We start from the raw sequence: 17,826 nt of genomic DNA on the forward strand, positions 1-17,826 counted from the left end.
ACCTTGTACCAATCGATTTGGAATATCTTTCTGAACCGATCTATATTTGTCTATCCGCCTGTACGCCTTGTGCTTTTTATATTTGATTAAACTATGTACACCAATGTGTTGTAGCCCAAGGAAAGACTCCACTGAAAAGATTCCTAATCGAATTACTTTTTCTATCACTTCCTGTACAATGCCGTGTTTTGAAAAGTCGTTGTGCGTATGAATGACTGTGTCAAGCAAAGTGGTGCTTATTTACTTCTACTTCTTTTATTACTTCCTATCATCTTAAATGATCTAATAAATATACGACGACGATGGCAGCAGGCTTTTATACCGGATTGAATTCTTTACGTGGCTTCTCTTGCAAATCAGGTCATTAGTTAAAAGCACTTTAAACTGCTTACCTTAAAGATGAACCTTTTTTTTCGAAATGATTTTTTTATTTATGAGCTGTCCGTTGTTCCATTAGTGTGCCTCAACTTTCAACCAATTGACTTCAAAATCCAAATGTAGATTCATAAAAACTTTTTCAACCTGACACAATTTTTTTGTTTTAATTTTTGCTAAATTTTCAAAAAATCTTAAATGTTCCGCTGGAAAATATTATCATCAAGCTACAATTGAAAAGTGAATTCAATCAGTTGGGAAGGAAGGCACTTTAATAGTACAGGCTATACAAAGGAATGCAAAAAACTCTGTTTAAATAAATTTTTTCGCTTCTCGTAAGTAAATTTGAAAATATGATCATTTCGCGTTCATAAATTAGAATAACATCTTAAACTTCTTGTTGGATTCAGAAAGTTGTTACGTTGCGCTCCACGTCACCTACAAATCGAAATTTTTGAGATTTTTTGCCGGAATTTGGTATACCATCATTTTACGATCATTTCCCATATAATATCTTTTGTGAACCACTCGTCGTCTAAGGGAACACTGAAATTTTCAAAATTTCAATACAAAAATCGCTGAATAGTAGTTATAACCTAGATCACTTGCGGTACATGTTCGGATGTATGTAACAAGCAGAAGAGCTTAAGAAAGATGCATCTTTTATTACACCAATCGATTCACAGTCACAATTTGAATTGATCTAAGCCTGTCTGTCCGTTTGACGTCTGTCCATGCAAGTTTGTCCTCAAGCTACAGGTCGCAATTTTTGAGATATTTTGATAAAATTTAGTACACTGGCATGTCTTGACGTGTTTGAAAATGCTTTTCCCACTAGTCCCCATATAACCCACAATTCTAAGAAATCGTTTTATGCAAAGAAAATTGCAATTTTCAAATGATCTGGAAAAGTCAATGGGATCGGCATTAAAGACTTTGTGCGAAAAAGCTTAAGTTTATTATTCCATAGTAAGCACTGGTCCATAATTGAAGCTTCAACTGTACCAAATTTGGAACGTAACCGTCCTTTTTTCCGATCCCATCCCTTATAAGAGGACCCACGAGCAATAAGTTTTTATAAAGCAGCACAACATCACTTTTCGTATTTTAGATGAGTCATGACGTTTTTGACAAGTAGATTGATTAACGTCAATCCCACATTCTCTTCCCTATTAGAACTACCATGAAAAGTATGAACTTACTTCGAAACAAAGTACAATTTTTAGTAGCTTGTCATGAAAGTAAATGAAGAATTTTGAAAGGCGAAGTGGTCTATGGTATACTACGGTCGGCTGCGACTACTACTAGTTTTTATTTGTTTTGGAAACTTTTATAAAATTACTTTGAATCATTTATAGTGATTTGAAAGTAAATTCAGAACAATAATTCAAAAGTTAGGACACTAATCCGAAAATGTAATAAAATGAGATTTTAAAATGAAATTAACTCCAAATGTAGAAGTATCTCTCTATCGTGCCCTTTATCTCATGCAGTAAAATTTTTACTTTCTTCTTACCGTCGTGCATACAATGTTTCTTGGTTGTCTCGCTGTTTACTGTTAATTATACTTTAAAATATCTTTAAGCATTACACATATATTTAACATAACTCTTTTTTTCTTCGTCGCCATAATAACCTAGTTACCTAATTGAACTACGCTTATCTTAAGATTATGTAAACTAATGCGAGTATATTTCAAATTGAATTAAAATTCTTCTGGCACTGTAACGACAAAAAACATATACATATATATATATATATATATATATATCCTATATATATATATATATCCTATATATATATATATATATATCTAGGATATGCGAATGTAAAGTTAAGAGTAATTATTATTAGTGAAGTGTAAATTTATTAACAAACACATAAATATAATTCTATTGAAACCTTTTCTTGTTGTGATCAGAAACTTTTAATTAGTTAGCAATTACAAAGCAATAAATTATTTTGAGGTATTATTATTATTAGTAAAGTTGACATCGCTTAAAGACGGCGATACACTAACTTAGTTATTTCGTTTACAATATATAGGAATGCGTTACGGAAATTCGCCATTAGACTGAGAAGTTCGTCTAGTCATTCTCGGTTTGATTCTAGAAATCTCTTAAAAATTAAAATAAAAAATTATCCGCTTAATTGCGGAAATTATTTTCAAAATTGTCTCATGCGGTGCGTGATCAAAACCAAGCGTCACGCGTGCATGTGCATGTCGAACGCAATACAATTGGTCGCTTAATAAATTTTATAGAAAATTTAAAGTAAATCGAATAAGATATTATTCTTATACCATACATGTACATGCAGTACAATCACTTTCTGAATCGATCTAAGTTTGTCTGTCTGTCTGTCTGCCCGTCTTGTCTTCTTGTGTCAACAATTTCTGAGATTTCTTGATGAGATTTGGTGCACTGACGCATTGTTTGAAAAAATTCTTTATAAGAACAGCTGTATTAAGCGAGCTTGTGTGGTGTATTTAATATTTTTACTTTTTAATAAATAAAAAAGCAAGTAAAAACACTAAAATAAGACACAGTGAATACTAAATACCCTACACAAATTTGTTCGTACATTGCAGTCTGTGCGTTGAAGGCAAGAAAACAAGACGGACAGACGGATGGACAAGCTTAAAAGAAAGTGATTCCGTATCGATGGGCATTTCAAAAGACTATGCTTATCGCAAGTACGTCTGGATGCTGCGTACCCCCGCACTGGTTCTATGTACTCTTATGCCACCAGTGATGTAGGGTATAATTAGCAATTGACTGTTGAAAAAGGTATTGTTATTGAAAATGTAAAAATTTCCAAAAAATAATAAAAATCCCCCCAAAGAAAAATTTCAAATAAACAAAATTCGAAAAATTCAGTAAATTTCAAAACAAGATACCAAACAAAGCGCCACTTCATAGGCCAAGGATTAGTAACGTCACTCCTTAGAGACTCCATATTTTGAGCAGACGAAAGATCGCCAAAGCGCAATATGTTCTTTACATTTTATCCGGTATAAATTTAGAGAAATGTACACATGTAAGTTTCGTAGCTACACCTGGTCGAATTAGTACAACTACCACTACTTTTTTAAAATTGGTTAGCGACCTTACTGGGAATATATAAAAGAACTCATACCGCTGAAAGTCATTTATATTACATCTTACTGAACGAGGTTTTTATATCAAATGTTTATCGTTACACGATGTGTACACGCCGATCATAGATGGAATAGAAGCTTTGGATTGGTGCGTATACAACTAAAACGCTTTCGATATACTATATGTTGCCAAAAATATTATTGATCATTGACTTGTCAAAGGTCATTTCTGCTTTCAATTCTTAGATAGTTTTGGAAAAGATTCATATCATGTCAGACTTACATTGAGAGTGTTTATGACTTGATCTCATTCGTTATCAAGCCCTGTTGGTAGTCAAATTTCACCTTTCCATTTAGAATTTTGCAACAAGAGAAGCCGAACAGACTAACAAATAGATGACGATCGGATGCAAATTTTAAGCTAATTACTTATGGGAATTCCTTATGGGAGCACATTTAATAGAAAAACGCTATGTATACCTATATGAAAATCAAAAATCATTTAAAGTTTCTGTGAGACGCCGGCCTTACTGATCAAATCCTATGACTTTCACGTACAATATGAGCGAAATGAATTTCTTTCGTTGGCAATTTTCATTTCATACAAGTTACAAAACATTCGATATTTTAGAGATCACAATTACGTGCCACTAGCTCGTATCTTAAAGTAGATATAGCCGAAATGAGAAGAAGCAAATCAATTGAAATCAATTCAAAACGCTGCCTATATGTAATCATAGAAAGTGCTCTCTTATCCAACCAATTGTATGCTTTCATTCTCCGATGATGCGTATAAAACATTTCGGATTGCATTTAAGGCTTTTTGTTATGGTAAAAAACCCAAAGCATACCGAATGTGAAAAGCATACACGCATTCATATGATTTCAACAGCGAGCGTTATGACTGCAATGATAATTAACGAACCAATTAAAGATATATTTTTAATTTTTTTTTTTTATATTTTTTTTTTTTTAACACTATTAAAAAATATTAAAATCATGGGAATTTGAAATCACTGACGCGTTGCAATAGGTGAGTGCACTCTTCGAGTTACCATTAACAAAATCATGTTTCTAGGAAACTATACATAGTTCCAAATTTTGATTGAAAGCTTTTACGAAATGTATTATCAATTAAATACTGAGCTGTTAAATTAATGTGTCAACAGATGAGATGCTGAAATGATCAGAAATAATTGTAACCAGTACTAGAACTACTGCCAACATCGCAAACAAAACACCTATGAAGATTATGATATGTTCGGATCTTGTGTTGGGATAGAGAGACCTTTGAACACCTATAAACTTGCTTCACACCCTCAATAGTCCAGAAACTTCGACAAACCCAAAAAACCTAAAATTAAGCTTTAATATGCCATCCCTTGGAAGCGCGTTCCATGAAAAGATAACAAGGAACTTCGCCGAAAGCACATACGAGTTTGGTCTAGTAGAGATCTCAAACGGTTTATTCGCAAGAAGCGCCTATACATAAATGCTTCATAGTCCCACTGCTAAAGACGTTATCATTTTCATCGAAAAGAAGATAAAACAACATTAATTATATTTCGCTTTGGAACACCCACATTTGATTAAACAGGGCCACCAACTGGCGTTTTTTACGCAAGTCACTATTTCTCAAAGCAAAGCAAATGAAGTGAAAAGTAAAAAATATCAGTTCAATAACTCTTTAGATCAAGAAATAACGTTAACATCTTTAATTTCATGGTATACGCATCGTAACAGATCGATGTTTAAAGTTAGTAGATGTGCAAAATCGATCCCAACTTTTGATTTCAAACGTAATGCCGTAAGACTATGTCGTAAAGATAAGTAAATTTTTGGAAAAACTTTATTAAATTTTACGAATTTATTTCGGTGAAAGCGTAACCATATTGAGAGAAAAGTTTTGTGATACACGCTTTAAGAACATTATTCAGTTGCTTGCCATGTAGCAAGGCGGTTTTCGTAAGAGGTAAGACTAATCGCAGAAAATGTAGATAGTTTGTGGGAAAAATGTGCTTACACTGGCAATCTCTGCCTCTATTAGCAAATACCTTTAGATGAAAGAGTAGACTGTAAGATAATTTCACTATTCGGACACTGTATGATCAAATTTAAAAAATCCCCGAAACGACTTTCTACTTGTAAACTTCTAATGAAAGGCATCCAATTTGATTTATTTCTAAAACGACTGAGAAGGAATGAATAAAAGTGAAAATCGAGTAATTTAAAAAAAACACGGCTCGGAATCATTCGCGATCAAAAGGCGTAGGAGGCTTTCAATCCGACAGTACGCATTTGGTCGGATGTCTCTGCAGTAGATCATAACACGGTGCCCATTATATTCTTTTGCTAACCAACAAACAGTGCTGTTGTGCCAAGTAGTACCATGGAAGGCACGAGAACATTATCACAGAAACTTGATTCCTTGAAGAAACCACTCAACTATTCACACCAAACGAAAATTGCATAAGCAATCTTTACCATAAGGAACTCCCATCTTATAGTCAATACACTTCGTATTCACAAAGAGCAGACTAATGTAAATGCAACAAGATAGTCACTGCATTTGCTTCATTATACAGAAATTTCATTACAAATGGCGTTAAAAAGTTTAGCACTTTGGCTACGGCGTCAGAACTTGGGCATGCTATTGGTGGGACTGAAAGAGCATAGAGCATCGTGAGTTTCTGAAGGGTTATTGCGTATCGTACTATATAAGTGACATCTTAAAATACGAGCTCAGAACTTTATTAAATTGTAAGAGCTACAAACATCACGAGTTGCTATTGCCCGTTAACGACAATTGGAAACTTCTGACGAATAATGTGACGAGAGAATAGAAACAACACTAACCTATTCACATAGAGAGGGCTAATGCGTTCAAATCTTGAACTTTGGTGTCAAAACTTAAAAGATCTTGACTTGAGAATTTAAGAACATGTACAGCGTAGCCTACGCTGTCAGATTATTATTTATGTTACTTGCTATAGCGTTCTCTGAATGATGTTAACTTTAAATAAGTTTGCCTGTAGGACTTCTTAACAAAAAACTTGGAAAAGCTTTTGGCAGGGCAGAGAAATTGTTATCGACGACAACGACGTTGCGCTCGTCATGTTTCGGTGACAATACAAAAAATCTTCATTTTTTACCTATAAAATCTTAAAGGCTTTGTAGAGACTTTGTACTCATAATTACTGCATGAGGAAGTCGAAAGTTACTGACCTTCCCAAACGGCTGAATATAATAATAAATCATTTATTTTAATTGATTTCAAAATGCTGAAAAAATACAAAATTAATAATAAAAATGAAAATAATAAACAATTTGCTTTAAGATGGTGAATATCTATCTATAAAACAAGTTTCTTTTGAATGTTCGAGTAAAAACCGATACTTTTTTTTAATTATATATACATTTTTTTATCCATCCCGGAAAGATGGCGGTGTATTCATTTTGGCAAAACGTTTGCAACACCAAAAAGGAAGCTTCACAGATACCGTCAAGCATATACATTCTTGATCTGTATGAAATTCTCAACCGATTTGGCCATTTCCGTCCGTCCGTCTGTCAGTGTAATGTATATAAAACGTTCTGGGGGCAACGAAAATGAATTTATCGCCTTCAAAGTAGGCAAAGCCATTGGAAGTCCTTACATGATGGCTAATATTGAAGTTGGACTAAATCAATCAAAACTGACGCCCATAATGTCAATACCTCTGCTATAAGAATAAGAATAATTTCATTTTTTGCGCATTATTTATAGGCCATACCAGATATAGCGATAAAAATTCTACATACATCCTATGGATGGTCCAGCAGCATCTGCACAAAAATGGAAAAAATCGGACACGCCTGCTCAATATGATACAATTGCATTCGCCTGTCAAAACGAGTTTCAAAACGCTATAAAACATACATATTATTGAGCAATGTCGAATTCTGAATGGTCCTGGACATGTCAGTCATTTGGTCTGTTTATTAACCGCTGTGCTAACCTACCCCTCATCGCAAAAAGTAAGATATTTCGCAGCGCAATTGGAAGTTGTTGCAACCAAAAAAGATGTTGGACGTGCCCGCATTCTGGGTTTCCTATGAAACTTTAAATAATCCATAATGATCACCAGATATTATAGATTATGGAGAAGTTTAGCTTTTCAGGTTTTTCTTTGGCCTCTTCTAAGACGGAAGTGGTGGGTGTAAAAGATTCGGCCAGAGTCAAATATAATTTACTTACTTGCTGTAAATGTCTTCGTTTTCCTTTTTTTTTTTCTTTAATTTTAATATATCTTCAAAATGTCTTTTCGCGGAACAGGTAAAACATTGTATAATTAATAAACGCGAGATAATAATTATCTTAAGCATATTTGAATCTCTCGGCGAGCTGCGATTGTTTAATTGCGATGAAGAGCTTAAAAGTATATATTTGGCCGCTGCATTTATAAATAAATTAAATTATGCTTAATGCTTGTTTTGCTATTAATGTAGTAAAAGTGTTCGTAGCGTCTGTCTTCTCATATATAAATATCACTAAACCATAAGGAACGTAACCATTTTGCCAAAATATTTGCAACACTTAGATAGAAGCTTCGGTGACCAAATGAAGTATGTATATATATACACACTTATCAATCGATCTAAGCACATACGTCTCTCCATAGGTCCGTTATGATGTTCGCCAAAAATGAGATGAACAAATAGATTAGAATTTTTAATATAGTAAATCAGTGAAGGGACACGCCTTTACGCATACTTTTTACTCATTACCTATAATGGAAAAATTAGTAAAAATTTTCACATGGAAAAGATCTAACCATCCAGTGTTATAAGAGCATCAGTTTCATTCAAAGTTTCATTTTGATGATACGGCTGCTGGCGAATGTAATTTTCCTTTCTAATACCTAGCTATGCACTAACACACAAACGACCGAATACTAGATAAATACTGACTATCTAGTCTATCATTTATTGCAAGAATCGTATATTATTTCCGTAAGGAATTGAAAAACATCTAACTCTCTTCTGCGTGCATAATTCAAGTTTTAATTCAATTCAACGCATTTAACTTTAGCAGGAAATGAACAATCTTGATCTGACTAAGAATACGTATATTTTTTGTAAAATGCCAGACATATTCCGTGAGACTACAATTTGCAATAATGAATTTAATATATCACCTCTTTTTAATGGTGCGTAGAATAATAATTGTAGTCTGGCCATTAAACTTTGTATAGATGTCATGGCAAATGAACACTCTAAACCATAATTAGTATGATTTTTTAATTTTTATAGCCACTACAATAAACTAGATTATACTAATTTAATTCGTATGTTTGCAGCATCTAGGAATATGTATCAAAAGCCTCGTAAAGTATGCGTTTTCTTCATAATTATAAAGTGCTTCTGACTCGGTTTACATCCATCCGCAGAAAATGTTAAAAGGCAGCCTAAAAGAATCCTACTTAGCGATCATAAAACAAATTCGAAAGGCAATGTGATCTGAGTTCAACTACAATAAGCGGTAGAAGGAAAAACTCGCACATTAACACATACTATAACTATTAGAAAAGGCGATGCAAAACTTTAGTAGGGAACATTGCCCTCCTAAAAAGGATAAGCAAAAATTTGTAATTTGCAACCAAAAGAAGATATTTTAGTATAAAAACTATCAAAATATCCTAGAGCCAAAAAAGAAGTTCACGAAATAACTTAGAAGTAACTCCCATACGGTGATTAAAAAAAATTCGTTCCAAGTCGTGTAAGGCTTTTCATCCTTCCATATCAAATTTACATTCATTTGGTCGTTCATTCATCCATCTAAACCTTCCTTTGGCAGTTAACCCGCAATGCTGTATAACAATTAAAAGAGGAACGCACTCGCTTGTCTAAAATATGACACACATTTGCACGACCATCTAAACTTTCAGCAGCAGTAACTGTATCGCCTTCTCATATATAATTTTTTATATAAATCATTTCGATTATTTCTCAGTTCGAACTTGTTTAGAAAAGCATAAAATCCGTCTCAAATCTCTTTACCTGCCTTCTCCTTTTCCGTAAGGATTCCATGAACTGATCTCAACCCTTTCCATTCTTATTTCCTTTAACTTTTCTGTTATTATAACGAGTAAAATAATTGAGCGAAAAGCTCTGAACAAGCGTTAATGTGTCCATAATTTTCAGCGACCATGATAAACAATCATCATGTTATCAATAAATCGTATTATTTCTACTATATGATTGAACAAGGGCTAGCTATTGCGAAGCTGTAATGCAATGAAATGTTTTAGATTTTAGCTCACACAAGGTTAAATGAACTCAGTACACAATCACAGCCTGTCTACATCGTGCTGCAGACACATGACACATTAGTTTTATCCATCTAACTTTATAAATAAAATGAAATTGGTTTTGAACGCAAAACTTTCATTTCAAACAAAAATTTGGTTAAAAGCCCGCAGAAAGAAAAAAAATCCAAAAAGAAAAAACTCACCTTGTAGTGAACCTGCGATAACCACTACTATCGTCTATTAATAACTTAAGTATGAAAAACAAAAAGTAAAATATTTTAATAAATATGGGCGTGCCAATCGTTCAATAGGAACTTTGCACGCTAGCCGTTTAAAATAATTTCTCTTAGTTTAACGCTTGTTGTCTATTATCGACTTATGTTATTATATATAAATCATGCTCATGCGAATGCTGCGTAGCTAGTTTGCGATGCTGATATAATATTTACTGCAATCTTTAGCTCAACAGCAGCATTTTAGGACCTCGTAAACCAAGTGACAAGGAATCATTACCTTTGTACACTTCACAACTTTACAAACACATTTTATAATAAAATTAATATCGGACGATTTCCTTGTAAAGGACTCTCGCTTAAGAACACGAAATTTGACACAAAGTCATAAAAACTAAGAAAACCATTGTCTGGCTTGCGAGTACGCCGAACGGCACAGTACCTATAGTGCCGAATACTAAAAAGTGGTTCCTAGTTCAGACTGAGACGGATAGGGATACTAATTTACCTATCGTGGGCAGATCACTTCTATTCTGAAATTGATCTTGTGCTCTAGTTTTCTCAATTTTTACAGTTGTAAGCTTTCCCGACGGAAACTAGGATAAGCGTTCAAATCTGGACTAACATGTGGTCGTAGGGCACCTCTGGCGCGTATTTTTGACTGTTACAAAGAGAAAGGCATATTTAGCAGTATATCCCAATGCTTTGGTAATGGATACCACAAATTGTACAAATTGCAAATTGTGTGCTATGAGCAAAAATGTACAAACTTCACTTTGTTACTGCTTTCGTTACATTACGTTACGTATAATATATTTAGAGTGAATTTTAAAAACCCACAGCTTCTAAACTAAATTTAGTCTTGGTTATGGCGATTATCTCGGGCAAACAAAAGACTATTATTACATATAACTTTTTTGAATTTGGACTGAAACCATCGTTACATAAAACTTTCATATATGCACTAAGCAGATTCGTGACAACAAAAAATATATTGAATCAACTTTTCTAAAGTTATCAAGTACCTTTCCGACGGAGTTTAGTCGGTCATCAAACTTAACTTATGAAGATCAACTTGACGTATGCACCATAAAAGCAGAGAGAGAGAGAGAGAGAGAGAGAGAGAGAGAGAGAGAGAGACAATACTAAAAAGAGGTTTGGCAGTTAGTGAGCGAAGCATAATTTATAAGAAAAGTTCTAAACCATTATAATATTTAGCGAGCAAGCTTCTTAAAGAGTAAAGCGAATAACTAAAATAAAGAAAAGAACTTTTACATGTCGGAGACTTACTGTTCTAAAGATTTCTTAAAGTAGTCTTCTCGCCAGACAACCGGCCTTCATTATAAACGATAAAGAGCGTAAGATAATCTAAAAAATCTCATGCTCTATAACTTTGATCGGTTACTTCGTTCTTCGGATGGAGGGTAATACAAATAAAATAACTATAAATATGTTAAAGTGTCGCGAAGTTAATATTTCTTACACCGCCTACGATTGTACAGAAGTCCAAAAACAGGCGGCTCGCCTCGTATGAACAACATATAAGAATTATATAATAAATATAAATAAGTAGAAAAAGATCTTACAATTATTTAATACAACTTAGACTGCCTATGATATGGTCCTCTGATCTTGTAATGGAAAAAAGATTAATTAGTTTCTTAATGAACTTGAAGGCTTAATACTTTTTCATCTATCTGATATGTAGTTTATACAAATTTCTATGTGTTGCAAACGTAACAACAAATTTAGTAAACTGTCAAGATCAAAATAGTTGATAAGAAAAACGACAAAATAGCAAATTGCAATAAATTTCCACTTCAAACATACGGACATATATGACAAAATAAACGAAATCTGATTTTAAATAACGTAGAAACACTTTCTGCTTGTATATCGATGCATGTTTATATATATATATGTATATGCATAACTATGCATAATTGCATATGCACATATATATACACGTATATATGCATATGCACATACAAATATCCCCATACACGCATATATATATATATATATATATTAATACGTAGTAGAAAATCGGTCAAATAAAATTGATGTTATGTTGCGTTATGCGAAATATTTTTGTATACGTAAGTATGTTGCTTTATTTATTGCATTTACAATATGAATGTATTTGCGGTTTTGCACAGACATTGACAAGATTTTTTATTTTTTTCTTATTTATTTTTTTTCTTTTTTTTTTTTTTAATAACATTAAACAATTTATGTAAACAACAACAAGTGATAACAACGAATCGGGAATCGCATAAACAAACTATGAAAGTTTCCGTGTGTTTGTTTACACACACAGCAAAAGGTTCCAATTTAGTATACAATACGAATAAACATGAATATCATACATTTACTGGCGATCACTTAAGCCTGTATGCATGCTTGTAATCGTATGTGTGTCTTTTAAGTTTCTTTGTATAGATATACATATATATATGTATATATGTACATATATATACTGATATGTCCGATCGCAATTAAAGCAATTCATATCAGTGAATTATATGAAAACAAAATGGTGCCGTCCAGTTTCATATAAAGCGAAAGAAGGCGTTTCAGAAAAAGAGAGAGAAAGCAATTAACAAACAAAACAAAAAAACTGATAATAATAATAATAATAATAATAATTAAAGAAATAATGGATTACTTACTTGACCTGTTGTTGCTTCTAAAATCACATAGACCAATAATATTATTTCCTTTTCATCAGATCCTAAACCGGGCCCATTTTGTCCATACGTTGCCACATATAGCGACACAACATGCTCAGGCACTTGCACTTGCATTTTTCCCATTAATTATTATTCAACTAAGGTTAGGATTGATGTCCGCCGATTTGTGATATAATTTAAGAAACGATGCAGAGAATTACTTAGCAAGAGTGTTGTTGTGTCAGCCAAAACAAAAAAGGATGAAAAACGTTTCTTATTTTCGTAAATATACTAATGATTTGCCATATGAATGCGGTGCAATGTGTGTTTAAGGTGTTGTATCTTCATTTGTTCATTTTGTACTATATATATATAACAACATTTTTAAGAGCCGCTCGTCGGGAGTCGATTAATCTGCAAATAATTAATTAATTATATTAGCATTCAATATTTAATTATTATGATTAATGAAATAATCAAACTTTGAACTTATGCTAAACAAAGCAAAATTATTTATTTAACATATTTATAAGAATGCGTATCCAACATGGCCACATGGCGAATACGCCATTTCTTAAGTTGATAAAGTAATTTTTTTAAATTTTCATGCAAGTCAGCGTTAATGTACCCTACACCACTTGTGGAACAAAGTACATAAATTAGCGCGGATGCATGTAACACGCAGAAGGAATTAGCATAGACCCACCTTTTATAATACCAATCAGATTCTGAGTCTGCCTATCCGTCTGTCTGTCTGATATCTGTACATGTAAATTTGTGTTCGAGCTGCAGATCGCAATTTTTGAGATATTTTGATGAAATTTGGTACAGTGTGACGTGTTCAGATTCAAGGGCTACTGAAAATGGTTAGGATCGGTCCACTTTTTCGACCACTCCCCATATAACACGCTATTCTGAAAACTTGTTATATTGAAAAAAAATTGCTTTTTTGTGATTTCTAAGGAAAAATGCTTAAGTAGTAGTATTTCGGCCATGGAAACTTTGGACCATCTTTACCTATTTTTTGCATCCTATCCTTTATAAAAATTTTACGATGAAAATTGACCCATAAAATTAATTGCGTACAAAAATAAGAATTATATCAGACAATGTGGTGTAGGGCACTTAGTAGTCGGCCTTGGTTGACTATAATGTTCTTAGTTGTTTTTATTAATAGAGGTCTTAGGAAATCAGTTCCTTGTTATAACAAAGCTAATTTAATCTTGCGTTATGTTGTCTTCTTCTCTTCTTTTACTTTCTCAACGGAGAATGCGTCACCATATTTACATGTACGCGACGTTTGGCCATGACTGAATGCGTTAAAGGCAAATTATTGTCAAAGCGTTTGAATAGCATAGCTTTGAAAAAAACCTACTTTTTGTTCACCTTTGCATCACTGCATTGTCATACAAGGACATTCTATGCAGATTGTGCAAATTTTCCATATAAAAGCTATGAACTTATAAAGGAGTAACAATAGGTTCTTTTTAGTCATATTTGACAGTTACTCGTACATAAATTAGCAACGCCGCTTGAGGGACCTGCGATTCTCTTTCCAAGAAATTATGTCTCATACTTGAAAAGATTACAAATATTAAACAAAAATGTGAGTGGGATACCACAAGAGAGTAAGAAGTTACGCTTCAATGTTAGGTCAAGGCGGAAAATAGAAATAGGATCAACTTGGGGCCTTTATCTGCAGGCTAAGAGGTAATTCTATCTTGTAAGCACGAAACGAACGGTGATTTTCTCACATGTGCTTACAAAAGACCAGTGAGACAAATGTTTTACATGTCTTTGTCTTTTCATTGATATAACTAAAAAAATATATATATATATACATGTAAAATAAAAATATATATATTTTAAAAAGATCTTCCTCCCTTACTGAATGTCGCTATTTTCCACAACGAAAGGGTAAGAAAATTGCTTGTACCTTTATGGTACTTAAAATAATTATTTTTTTATCTGTTAAAAAAATACCGTTGTCTTCATACAGTTCTCATTTTTCTATATAAAACAAGTTAAAAGTCGTATAGTTAGCTAAGGCTTGCCGTTAAATACCCTACACCACCCAAAAAGTAATTCGATCCAAACCTTATTGAAAAAAAAAACACAAGTGAGTCCCGCCACTTGACTTGCATTCATATTTCAAAAAAAGGCGTTATATAGGCGGGAAAAAGTTATCCGATAACAACGATTTTGAATAGCGTTCGTTCTTCCTGGAAATTTATAAAATATTATGATCTGTGGGTGGAACACAGACAAACAGGACGGACAGACGGATGGACAAGCTTACTTTCACTTTCACTTTCTGAATTGATCGGTGTAATACGAAGTGGATGTATCTCAGGCCCTTCTAATTGTTGCATAGATCCGCGCAAAACTTAATATACTCTTGTTTTGCAAGCGGTATTGTGTATAACATAAGAACTAAACAGATTGTGATATTTATGAAAACATCGTTAAAAAATTATTTTCTTTCTATTTTAAAAAACAATATATGTTTTATTTAAAAAAAAAAAATCAATCAAAAATTAACTCTAACAATGGTTATCGTAAAAGAATCGAAAGAATTCTTCATAATGTTGCTATGGAGTTACAATGGAGTTAAAAATCAAATAGTTAAGATTTATAATACAAATGCTAAAAATACTCTCTGCAGAAGCTACATATTTTGAGACGATTAAAAACTTTGAGGCAGTGACTTTACTTTAAAAATGTGATTCTTGGATCGTAAAAAAAATTAGAACCGCCGTAAAACTTTTTACATTAACATTTTACATTTTAAGGGATCATTTAAAAAGCGAAGAAAAATTAAAAAAAAAAAATTCCTTAGCTAACAGTAAATAGCAACTAAGTTAGGAAATGAGAAACAGAAATAATTAATATTTTCCTTTTAGTATCACAACAATGTAGTTCGAATATATAATTATGTTATCCAATTTTTTACGTCCACAAGGGTAAGGGAAAGTTCATTTCAGTGTTCAGTGATAATAAATTTTTTACACAAAAGATTGATTTTAGCCAATTTTGTTCCAGTGCGATTAATCTTCTGCCACCTTATAAACTGATATCAGGTCTTTCCTGAAATTTTTACCCAGAGACTAAGCTTGAAGGCATGCACTGTTATTAATAGTCTTTTCCGACTAATGATATCTGCTTAAAGCAGCTTCAGGCACCAATGAATGGGTTTTCCCAATCAATTAAACAACAACTGCATGGGAGAAGGCTGCAATCCTGCAGCAAACAACAAAGATATTCAGCTTTAAACCAGCGAAAATTCTCAAAGAATCCACGATTTTAGATATTTACTGATTACTTTCAAATCTAATAAACTAATGAGACATCTCTCGGATTCATTGGACAATATTTTCGCAGAGAGTCTTCCATTTTAAGAACGAAATTTTGGGCTAATCTAATAATGATGGTAGAGAGACTAGATAGAGACTGATAGATTAATTTAGCTTACGCACCTCTTGGCTCGACAAGATCTAATCAAAATAAAGAATCTTTGTCGGCCGTAGTAAAATAAGTGGAGTTGGATGTGAAATACGTTTGGATTTGGATCGTCCCAGGGTTGTTATTATTTCGCTGGTAGGCGAAATTCCTTCTAATCTTCCTTTGCGCTTTTGGGGAGGACATTTTGTTGTGCAAGTAATTTTACGTGCAAGCACGAACTTCAAAAGAGGCCATTGCGAAATGATCTTTTCAAAAGTCTATAAGACTTTGGTTTTAGAAGTAGCCGGGAAACATATGCGAAAGTTCCAAAAATGACTATTTATGACAGATATCGAAGACTGGCTTATTTCCATGCTTTGCTTACCGATCGTAAGAGAAAAAAGGATTTCCAGTGTACGGAGACCCTTATGCATACAACGGCTCAAAATTCATTCATCACTAATGATGAGAAGCCTTGTGAATTTCAAACAATTGCTTGAAATGGTTGGCATTGAAGGGTCCGAAAGTAAATACGATTTTCTTATTTTTTTCCTTTTTTTTTAATGACAACAAAACTCGCAAACATCATAACCATAAATGTCTCCGAATTTACGTAAAAAAAAAAATTTCTTGAAATTCGGTTATAATTAATGTTTTAGCATATTTTGAAAGTGTTTGCGTTGTTGCTTTTGGTGTTTTTAATAACTACATTAAGTGCACCTTTTTATTTAAATATGATTACGCAAAACCATAAATTATTTCATAACGGATATTAACGTTTAGCAGTAACGGTCAGAGTTTAAAAATGATATAAAGAAATCTCGTAAAAAATTAAGCTCAACTGAATTACAGCAGTATACTATAAAATACTAGCTGATCCAAGATATTATTATCACTTTAAACACAAAAACTTGGAGCAACACAGAAAATGGTCATTAAATGAGCGGATAAAGGTTGTTCCTACGTTTATAACAGAAATCCGATGGAAAGTTTATTTATATTACATATAGCAGCATTTGATTACTTAAATAAATAATAAAAGAGCAAAAAGTATGGGTGCAATGAGACATAGCCCATATCGCCAATACCCTACATCACTTTGCTTAATAAAGTCTTTGCAAATTAAAGTCCTATATGGGAACTGGATGAAAAAGTAGTCCGGTCTAAACCATTTTCAATAGAGTTCGCCGTTGAGGCAAAACACGTCCGTGTACCAAATTTCATCAAAGTAGCTCAAAAACTGCTACGTATAAGTTGAACACAAGGATGCAAGACGGACAGACAAGCTTAAATCGATGCAGAAAGTGATTTTCATTCGTTCGGTACATTATCCCAAACTCTTCTAGGTGTTGCATTTTCAATAGCGTTTGTCGTTGGGCCAAACTTTCTCGATCTATCAAATTTCACAAAAATATTTTAAAAATAGCGACCTGTACGATGAACACAAGACAGACAGACAAGGTTAAATCGATCCAGAAAGTATTTCTAAATCGTTCTGTTTGGGGTCTCAAGATCTTCTACACGTGCTACATACATCTTCACAGAGTTAATGTATGCTCGTACACCAAGTGGTGTAGGGTATAAAAGAGAAGAGAAAACGAACAATTTGTAATAATATTTTATTAAATAGAAATGAATTTTTTTTTTAATCTGTCAATTATTTTACAAAAAAACAATGCCTTCATCATTGGTTTTTTACCCACTTTAGTATTCAT

At 33.0% G+C, this 17,826-nt stretch overlaps 1 protein-coding gene across 5 annotated transcripts in view; it reads right to left on the bottom strand.

Annotated features, from left to right (window-relative positions):
• LOC119636705 (RNA-binding protein fusilli) overlaps window positions 1-17,826 on the bottom strand; it is an 87,913-nt gene that overhangs the window by 48,890 nt on the left and 21,197 nt on the right. For all 5 annotated transcript variants that reach the window (XM_038032266.1, XM_038032265.1, XM_038032263.1 and 2 more), the window contains exon 2: window positions 12,671-13,084. In XM_038032266.1, coding sequence (XP_037888194.1) covers window positions 12,671-12,814 — 144 coding nt within the window. In that variant the 5' untranslated portion in view covers window positions 12,815-13,084. The remainder of the gene's footprint in view (window positions 1-12,670; window positions 13,085-17,826) is intronic.

The sequence above is a fragment of the Glossina fuscipes genome, unplaced genomic scaffold (genome assembly GCF_014805625.2).
Source record: "Glossina fuscipes isolate IAEA_lab_2018 unplaced genomic scaffold, Yale_Gfus_2 28, whole genome shotgun sequence".
In the NCBI taxonomy this organism is placed as follows: Eukaryota; Metazoa; Arthropoda; class Insecta; order Diptera; family Glossinidae; genus Glossina; species Glossina fuscipes.